Source organism: Sphaeramia orbicularis, chromosome 9 (assembly GCF_902148855.1).
Source record: "Sphaeramia orbicularis chromosome 9, fSphaOr1.1, whole genome shotgun sequence".
Classification (NCBI taxonomy): domain Eukaryota; kingdom Metazoa; phylum Chordata; class Actinopteri; order Kurtiformes; family Apogonidae; genus Sphaeramia; species Sphaeramia orbicularis.
Genome location: NC_043965.1, coordinates 21157461 through 21168209, shown reverse-complemented (window position 1 = coordinate 21168209; position 10749 = coordinate 21157461). Strand labels below are relative to the sequence as shown.

The 10749-nt window shown below is 39.3% G+C and overlaps 1 protein-coding gene across 1 annotated transcript in view; it reads left to right on the top strand.

Moving 5' to 3' along the window:
- The first annotated feature begins 1583 nt into the window (after nt 1-1583).
- The window catches only part of dock8 (dedicator of cytokinesis 8), a 51912-nt gene continuing 42746 nt past the window's right edge, over nt 1584-10749 (top strand). Inside the window, exons 1-2 of the mRNA XM_030143047.1 lie at nt 1584-1796; nt 9783-9882. Coding sequence (XP_029998907.1) covers nt 1744-1796; nt 9783-9882 — 153 coding nt within the window. The 5' untranslated portion in view covers nt 1584-1743. The remainder of the gene's footprint in view (nt 1797-9782; nt 9883-10749) is intronic.

Sequence of the window (10749 nt, the reverse complement as noted above, 5' to 3'; positions counted from 1 at the left end):
CGAGCAATAAATCTTCTGTAATGCAGTAAATGCAGCAGTTAATAAAGCTATTAGTCAGTTCTGTGTTTGCTTTAGATGATCTATTGTGCTAAGAAAACTGTATTCCATAATGGTGGACAAAAATTATACTTTCTAGCGTTTTCTGAGCCAACAATGTTAGAAAACACAAACAGATAATATTTCAAAATTGATTTGGATTGTTTTGTTGTACAGTTGATTGAATGCAGTAAGCAGTTCCAAGTACATTTATGGCTCTATTGTTTAATATCCTTATTTGCCACCCCTCTAATAAATTGCCAAAGCATATATCATTTTCTAGATCACTTATTCTAATAAAATTACAATTTTGCAGGTTGTATTGTCTTTGCAACTTTAAGTGGTAAGGAGGTTGAGCGTCCAATAACCGGAGGGTTGGTGGTTCGAATCCCACTCTGTCCTAGTCATGGTGATGACACTTGAGTCACCTTGCCTGCAGTATCACTCACACTGGTGTATGAATGTGTAGGAATGTTCAGTGGTGGTCTGGGGGGCTGTTTGGCGTGAACTGGCAGCCAAGCTTCAGTCAGCCTGCCCCAGGGCAACTTTAGCTACAAATGTAGTTCAACACCACCAGGGGGTGAATGAATAAGGGATTAATAATGTAAAGAGATGTGTAATAATTATCACACAGTAAATGCATCAGTTAATAAAGTTATTAAACACAACTGTGTTTGCTGTGAGATGAGTTGTTGTGTTAAATACTGTGTGGGTACTTTGAAGTTTTTTTTTTTTTTTTTTTTTTTTTTTTTTTTTTTACAATTATTATAGTGGCAATCTAGCTACAAAAAAATGCCACTTGGGGATTTTGAAGCCATTTCCAACTCGTGATGGTATGTAAAAACAAGGTCCGCCATGGATGTGCGTTTCATATTTTATTTTATTTTATTTTATTTACTTGCAAATCTTAAAAAAAAAAAAAACACCTACAAAAGGGGCTGAATGACTTAAAAATGAGCTCATACACAAAAGGACAAAAAAAAAAAAAAACACTAATAACATCCATTCATGGTCACACACAGGCACGTTTGAAAAACTGTGTGGCTTCCCATGGCTCAAAAGACTTCTCTGATCACTTGTGTCTCCCTTATATAACCTCTGCCTGGCTAATTGCTACCTATGCCCACAGGTGTGCAGGTGACCCTAGCAACCAAGTGCCTCACCACAAATACACGCCCACTTTCACACATACAAACACACACACGCAGCACAAATCTAAATTGGCTACAACAATTATCATGCAAGAAAACGCGCACGATTACAGTTTACAACTTCCTGTAATTTATTTATTTATTTTTACGTTTTTAAAAAAGGACTTGGTTTTAATTTTCCTTTCTGTTTTGCTTTTTAGTAAATATATAGAAGTACATTTACTCAGAGACACCTCTCGGCAGCAAGGGAGCGCGCGTGCCTCATGCAGTGCGCCCTGTCCTGTTCCACGTGCCGTTCTCTCTCTCTCTCTCTCTCTCTCTCTCTCTCTCTCTCTCTCTCTCTCTCTCTCTCTCTCTCTCCCTCCGGGATGGCTTAAATCAAATGCGGAAGTTTACACCCAGGAACGCCGCCGCTGCCGCCACAGCCAAGATGAATGTTGACATGACACTTGTGCGGGAGTGAGCCACGGAAGCTTCACGTCGGTGACAGAGAGGCGGGTTCGTCCGTAGGGAAGCACCGGAGCCGGAGCAGCTGAAGCGGACCCCAGACCCGCATATGGCTTCTCTGGGCAGCGCAGAGCGACGGGCTTTCGCTCTGAAAATCAACAGGTACAAAGCTCCTGTGGGTGTGCGTGGGGTGTCAGGCTAGGTTCAGCGGTGAAGGTGAACTTTTGGTAGCTCTCCAGAGACTTGAGGAGGGGATTCCACAGTGGAGCAGGCAGCCACATGTTGTGAATGTTAATGCTGCAGGTTAGTTCAGTCCGTCCCATCAGAACTAGAAGCCTGAAGCATATAATACAGGCAACTTTCTTAAAGGGAGCCATAAAGAACGACCTATATGATCATAAATTCTATTGTTCCAGTGTCAGGGGATCATTATTTTGACAAAACTAGAAGATTCAGTGCTATGGAGAAACAATTCTGAAGCTTAGCGATAATCTGACACATCTGTATTCTTTTACTGCCATTTCCTCCTTGTGAGGATACTGATTCTATATCTAGTGTTACTAATATGATCATTTCCTGTGGTGTGTAAGGTCTGAGTAGTCCATAGAGCTGTTGTAAATGATGGGGGGGGGGGGGGGGGGGGGGGGATGTGGTCATAGTTCCTGCTGTGACACTAGCCAGGTGTGGAGGAAGTACATACATGGAAGTCCATTGTGTACCATGCCTCTGTAGTAGAAGTTATTAAAACAAACATGCTTAACAGCAATGCCATATAATACTTATGCAGTACTTCTTTTATTAGTAGTGCAGTGCGTTCTGAGCAAGCAGCAATAAACAGATCACCGATGTTCATTCACACTAGAGATATGAGCAGAGTTAGTGAATGAATTAGTCAAATTAAAAATGGCAAATGAGAAAACAAGTTACTCAACCTCATTATCGTCTTGCTTCTCAGAAGGCTCATGTGCTGTCTGCGTTCTAGTATTTTTAAAATGATCATTTCACTTAATTGATTTTGAACCACCACTATTAAGTTGGAAAAGGTTGAACACAATTGACAATACTCAGAAAGCTTGCAACCATTACATCCAACAAAGGTCATTTAGTTTCACTGCTTTCCATTTTGATTTTACATTAATTTGACAAAGGTGGTGCCTTAATTTGCCTGGGTGTTCTGCCTAAGGTACAGAAAATGCCACAATGGAAATACTTAAAATGACCTGCATGCAGTTTTCTATGAGGCATTTTAATTGTTTACCACTGAGATGTGAAACAACAGCAAATTTATGTTTGGAAGAGGTCCAAAACCTTTTGATGGTGAGTACGATATGCTTTGCTCACCACCACAATGAAGGTGCTTAAGTCATGTTTTTTGTTTTTTGTTTTTTTTACAGCCAGGAGAAATCACAGATACTGTGCAGAGCTGAGCTCAGCTGCTAGGGGATGTGAATGATACTGGGTCACAGCCTGACTCCAAAGATGAGCCAGCAGAGTGGTAGAATAGCTGGTAGAATTGCTGGTAGAATAGTATGCTTTATTGCTATGTGCTTTGTAAGGTATTGAGAGCAGCACAGCCAATACATGATGGTGTATTTATGCTCATCAACACTGATGAGAGTTCATGAGTAGATATCTGCTCTTTGTGTTATTCAATATGGATGGTTTTCATAATGATTTTGTCACATGAGTTTGACTTTATACAGTCTGGTTAATGGTTAATATGCATAACAAATACAGCAAACAAAGTAATATAAGTACCTCATAGTATGAAAATGCGTCATATTAAACCCAATTCTAGACTTTTTAATGTAGACTCGGAGGTTGCGTATATATGAACTGTTTTTCATTTGACAATCTTTCTCTCTGGTATAATAATGAACAGAAAGGTGATAAGAACTGAGAGTAGTAAGGTAGGACCTAGACTAAAACTCAAACCCTTGTAAATAAAAGTGAACCACAAATACACTCTGATATATGTGGATGAATTGGTTATAAAGGTGAATGTTAAATAATGAAGGAGCAGTTTTGACACCAAAAGCTATACACGGTCATACTGTTGGGAAAAGAGGAACAGTGGTCACAAGTTGAAACTTAAGTATATTATAAGCTAAAGATTCTCTTAATTATAAGTGTTGTGTGTGCCTTGGACTGGCTGTTATTTACGTACTTTAGGGTTAGACCCTAAATATCCTGCATGTGACCGTGAGCAGTTCCTGTCTATCTCTCTCTATCTGGATGAAGTGTAAAGGAAATTGTGCGCACTGTGGACATATATTGTCTCTGTGGTTTCACTTCGCTTTTTGTTTGTGGCAGTTTTAAATCAGGAAATGTTTTTTTTTTCTCTGTACAATGTAAAAAGAGGAATGGGAAAGACATGCAAATGTATTAAATGAATAATGGTGAATGAAGAATGTGGCGCAGCAGAAGGCTTTATTTTGGTGACTAGATGAAATGAAGTTCAGCACTTAATATTCTACCTCAGAACACGATGCTCCAGACCAGCATATGGTAACAGGTGTGAGGACAGCTGTGGACAGGGGGCCTCTGTCGCTCAGTACTCGAAAATGGCAGGGGGGACCGGATTGAGTTGCATCTGATTTCCTCTGGGCTCTGGCTAATGACATCTGTTAACCCTTATGACTGTTGGTGGGCCTTTTGAGAGATGAGCAGGGTGTCAAGAAGACACACAAACTGGTGAACAAAAAAAAAAAAAATATTTGAGGAAGGACTTCCTTTGTGTTAAGAGCACTGACTTTTCTTGAATTTGTCTGAAGTGTCCATGGTCACATTCTCTTCCTTGAAGTGGCCAAAATACTGTTATGTTTGTGTGTGCCTCCCTTTGACAGGAAACTGAGTTGTGATGGTGCTGATAGCAGTAAGACCCATTAAGTCTGGAGACATATGATAGTATGAGACACACAGTGGGGGCATCCCTTTGGTTTGCTTTCTTCCTCTTGTTATTCACACCACACCATTCGCCATTTTCCTTCCTGTTTGGCTCAGATGAAGGATTAAAGATGAGTATAAGAAGGGTTTTTCCACCTCTACTGGAGGAATGACTTGACAATAAGTATTACAATCATAACATTTCTAGTCTGTCTAGCCAGAACAAGGTTTTTACTACAAAGAAAATTACCAGGGAGCCACCTATGAAATTTTGTGCCACCTCCAGTTCTCAATAAACTCAACAAAGGGAGGCTGTTAAACTTTCTTGAAGAGTGGCAAATCAGTCGTTGACCGCAGTGGTCGTTTTTTCTTCCAGACCTGCTGTCAATCCAAACAGTTGGACCAAAGATAAGACTATACAGTTGGAGAAACAATTATTAGACCACTATTTTTTTTCTTCAATTTCTTGTTCATTTTAATGCCTGGCACAACTAAAGGTACATTTGTTTGGATAAGAATGAAAATAGCTCATAAGAGTTTAATTTCAGAGCTGATATCTAACCATTTTCCATGTTTTCTTGATAATAACCAAAGTCACTTAAGTTCTTACATCAATAGCTATGGCATTGTACTGACAAAAACAATGCTTTTAGGCATTCCATGTTTTCTTTTCTGTCTGTTTTAATCACATGATACACACAGGAGTTAGTACTTGATTGCATAACCATTGTTTTTGATTACTTTTGATGGTTTAATAATTTTTTCTGCGACTGTATCTGCGATCACAGTAACTTCATAATGGAGTCTTTGATTTAGCATACTTTGCAATGCTAATTACTGTACATTTTAATGTGTTATATAGTTTTCTTTCTATTCGTATTGTTATTAGAACTCATAGAATATGAAGCTTGTAAAAAAAAAAAAAAGATGGTTTGGTTGAGTGAGTTGAAAGCTTGGTAATACTGGTACCGTCATGAAAACCCCTGCGGGAAATGTACCTGATAGCAACCACGTCATAAGGACTGAAAATACATACAATCAAGAGTAGAATTATAGATTGGGCCCTCTGCTGTGTCTCTGGGTTATTAATCTGCACGTAGTAGTGATAGAGCAGAGCTGGACTCAATTGAAAGACTGCTTGGGCAATGATTTCAGAAATGCTGACAGAACACACCATATGCACACACAGCAAGTGCAGGCCTGCTGTAGACAGCATGACATAACAACAGAGTTGGCCTCTTTCTATAGGGAAGGGGTTATTAAAGGTTTTCTGTTTGGAAACCAATGACAAAAATTGCCTCGGCTGTGGGTTCTGGGAGGAGACCCATTTCTTTAAGAAGAAATCCCCACATTGTAGTAACCTTCTGGACAATAAAGAAATAGAAAGTCCGACATCAAAATGACAGCTCAAATGCTTAAATGATTAGAAGCATTTTTGACATCTCATAAATACGTAAAACTATGGGGTCACACAGATTCCTGCATTATCAAAACCATTTTATTCTGATTAATGATAAAACATTCACATCCCTCTGGCTTCCCTGAATAATTGAGACAAAGTTCTTTGACACTGGGTCCCAGATCATTATAACACTATCACAAGAAAATAACGCTATATTGAAGTGTTTTGTTCAAGTATGGGTAATACAGCATATTATTTTTCTTTAATAATATTAAATAAGTAGATGGGTAATCAAATGACAAGATTAGGGATTAATTGGACTACTTTGAGTGCAATTACATGATAGCGATGTTGTAATTTACTTAAGTACTGTGCATGATATGCTTTATGACGTATTTTTAGCTGTTTTCCCACACCAATAGCAGGATAAACCATGTGCTGACAGTGTGCCTACTCTGTCATCAGCTCTGATTTATACACAAGCTGGAGTTTGCTGTCAGTAGAAATTCTGGCTCTACATCCACAACCTGGCAGCAGCTGTTTCAGAGTGCCATCCTCATCAGTGTTAATTATACATTCTAATTATATCACATGAAAAAGCGAAAGGAAACTAGTATTTATTGTTGTCAGGCCTGGTTTTGTTCTGATTCAAAGTAAACAATGTCTTCCTAATGTTCTGGTTAGTGACGACCTGTGTGTTTACAGAGAAACAAGAAATGAGGTTACTAAGAGATACTAGGTGACATACAAAATAGTACAAGAGGTGTACATGCACTGTGGTAACCGCTAACATCAGTGTACACATACAGCAGATTGGTAATCAGATTCCTCTATCATAACCTGGTTTTGTTTTTAAGAGGCAGCATGTTTTTTTTTAATCAGTCTTTTCATTTGTAGTGGAGGAGTCCTTTGTGCGCTATTCAACGTAAATGAACCTTTACGTGACTTTGCTGAATCTCACAAGTCTATGCGCATTTTATTTTAGTACAACGTCATCAAACTGAAAGGCCAGTGTTGAAGGATGTGTCTCTCAGGGAATGCCACAGTGGTCATTCTCAGAGATCCCTAAACCTGCTGAGACACACTAAAAAAAGAAAAAAAACTCCAGAAGCCTTTTTCATCATCAAAGAAGTCAACTTCAGTTGCTTTGGATTTTACAGAGTAATTTATGTTACCACTACCACAAGGTCATGTAAATAGATTTCATTCAACTTATAAGAGAACCCATATCACCAACACTACGATAATTTGGTTTTGTCAGCTAAATCTTTGCAATTATTTGAATGTAAAATAGTTGGGGCTGTTTGGGCTGGGTCTCGGTGGTTTCAGTAAAAATTAATTAAGCCATATGTTTTTGCATAAGTAGCTTTTTTTTTTTTATATATATTTGTTTTTTCCAAAAATGACCAAAATTTACAGCTCCACTTTTTGTCTTCCTGACAAGAACAGCTTTAGTTGGATAGAACAACAGATGCTTAGACAGTGTCCCGTTAAGGAGAATGACAGATGCTGTCTGCTGTGACGAGCTGTTTGTCTGCTAGTGGTAAAATAATGCCTGCTCGGCTCTGCTGGCAAAGCCTGATTACTGTTTTACTTGCCTAGTCTTTTTATAGACCAATCCAGAGTGTTTGTCAGTGTATGCAAGTAAGCAATCTCATATATATGTACACGGATGTGACATTCCATGTTTATGCAAATGTAAGTTTACATACCGTGTCTGAGTAACGTTATGGAGCTGTGTGCTTTTTCCTTTGTGTCTTTGGTAACATGTCGCAGGAGAGCACATTAGTGGTGAGGTTATGGGCTCATTTGGTACAAAGGGAAGGGCATGCTTCTTTTGAAGTCAAGTTATGAGATGGTTTTAAACTGTTTACATTTTTACATTGCCTATGGCAATGGCTCAGTGTGCCCCTCAAAAAATTTGGCCTCAGGCAAGAAACAATACTTTCAATTGTGTTTCTCTTCTGTATCTCATAATCTCATATTGAGTCAATGAAAGTTAGATTAGTCTTAGTTTAAGGACCTTGTCAATTCTCTGTCCTGTTAGTCATCTCTGTGTGTACAGTGAGGTGGAGGTGGGAGGAGATCCATCTATGTTGTTGACTTCAGGCTTTGGGAGCTTTAGTTTCTTACCTACAGCTCCTTTAAGCCCCTCTGGCTTATGTGATTTGACTCTTTGCATGATGACAAGTGTTTTCCAGTACTCACCTTCAAGACATTAGTATAAGAAGTGGATAGTTGAACAAGATTCTGGCACCGTACTGAATTTATCTTCTCTACTCCAGTAGACCAGCCACTTGGCTGCTGCAGGCTTGTAGTGTACTTTTGAGTTACAGAGGGGTTAAAAATGTGTTGTTCAAGAGTGACTTTTGTGCAAGGCAAAAATTACATAAGATAGTGCTGTTGTTGCTGGTTGTAAAAAAAAGGGAGAGTTGATAATGTGACCATGCATGTGTGTGAATGTTAACATAGAAACCACAATGCTTTTTTATAGCATTTGTGAAAAGACAGTCTTACATTGCTGTTTGTTTTAATGTATATTAGATGATTTTTTTATGTCAACAAAGTAGTTGGGGTTTGTGTTTAGTTTTACAAGATGTTAGTTTGTTCTACATATACAGTTTTCCCACCCTTGACCTTCTGTGCTATGCAGTTACAACATTGACTCAGCTTGTTTTGTGAGTGACAACAGGGTGGGGACCATGTTATGAACCACATAACTGTGTATCTCAGATTGACTTGAACAATATTAAATCTTTTCAAATGAAGCTGTGAAATGTCAGTACTTTACATAGGAACATGGATCAAGTCCTTTTTATTCTTGAAAAGCAAGCGGGTCCGATGATACAGTGTTGCTGTAATCAGATGTGTACATGAGGCTGTCGTACAGATTGTGCACGCTTTAGTGACTCTGCAGCCTTAGTGGATTTGACATGTTGGAATGCCTTCGCTGCACTGCCGTTCATGGGCTTGTGGTGGTAATTAGTAACAGAACTGTCATAACAATGACCATAGGGACTTAATGAATGCATGAGAGTGACCACAGGGAAGGTGGCAGAGAATGCGACCCACTTACTTAAGTCTCTGCCCTCTAACTCTTCCCTATGTAACACCAGCAATATTAGAGTAAACTTTGTCCGACACTCAGTGAGCAAACAAAAAACATACACACATGCTAAACACACATTCGAAATGCATTCATACACAGAATTGCCCTCTCATCATCTAGCTGCAGAGAATAAAGCAGATATTGTGTGGAGTTTGGTAGGACTCCAATGATACGGTAGATTTATTACAAAGGAGTAGACAGTGCATCAGCTGGCGTCACTGAGATGAAATGTGCGCAAGAAATTTATACACTAGCTCTCTTCATATCATTCTGTCTTTTTTTGATAGAGCTACAGACAAACATGTACACATAAATAGGATAATACTTTAGTCCTATGTTATGTTGATTTGCTGTTCGACCTGACCCTTAAATCAGGACACCGTGTTTATTCCACTGCCTGTATCGCTGCCAGCATGACAAAGCCTTTGTACAGCCAGTGGAGATGTGCGTCTGTAGAGAGCAAACAATGAATGAATGGAATCACCATGGCTGACCAGTTCATACTAATGCAAGGAGGAACAATGGTGGAATTGCTGTCGCATTTCTCATTAAGATACATTCTGCATGTTGGTTGAACTTTTCAGATAACTGCAGTTTTACGTGAGGTTGTGCGCATTAGTTTTGTCTGTTTGCGTATGTTTCAATTGTTCCTCTATAGTTCTTCTGTAATATCCTGATATGCAAATGATTATTATCTGTCTGTTGCCTCATAACCTCAATAATCTATGTGTGTTTTGATGTTTATTTCTAGGCACTCTTCCGCAGAGATCAGGCGTCACTTTATTGGAAACCATGGATTCCATCACAGCCGAACCAACTCCAACGCATCAGCTTCAGTGTGCCTCACTGTGGTGAGTTTTGGACTTTTATTTGCGACATATTTCTCACATGGTCCAGATCATGTTACCATCTATAATTGATTTATCAAAATCAGTTAAATAGTGGATGAAACAAGTTGTTAAGTTATTGTTTTGCACCCAGAACTAGTTTGCCAAGGAATGGAAGTAATTGGAGATATTTGATTCTAAAAGACATGCAATTTCAGTTAAAGTCAGAAGACATTTTTACCTCCGCCAAGGAGGTTATGTTTTTGCCAGGGTTTGTTTGTTTGTTTGTCTGTCCGTTAGTGTGCAACATAACTCAAAAAGTTATGGACAGATTTAGATGAAATTTTCAGGGTTTGTTGGAAATGGGATAAGGAAGAAATGATTAAATTTTGGTGGTGATTGGGGGTGGGGGGGCCCACGGGGGGGGGGGGGGGGGGGGGGGCACTGATCGTTAGTGTGCAACATAACTCAAAAAGTTATGGACAGATTTGGATGAAATTTTCAGGGTTTGTTGGAAATGGGATGAGGAAGAAATGATTAAATTTTGGTGGTGATCGGGGGTGGGGGGGCCCACGAGGGGGGGCCACTGATCATTAGTGTGCAACATAACTCAAAAAGTTATGGACAGATTTGGATGAAATTTTCAGGGTTTGTTGGAAATGGGATAAGGAAGAAATGATTACATTTTGGTGGTGATCGGGGGTGGGGGGGCCCACGGGGGGGCCACTGATCAGCCTTGGCGGAGGTCTGCGCTCTCCGAGTGCTTCTAGTTATTGAAAATTGTTCAGTCAAACATTTTACATTAAATGCATTCAGAGAGCTTAGCAGACAAGACTGAATGCTGTGTCTCTAACATCACTTAATGCTCATGGTGTTCTAGTAAAGTACACA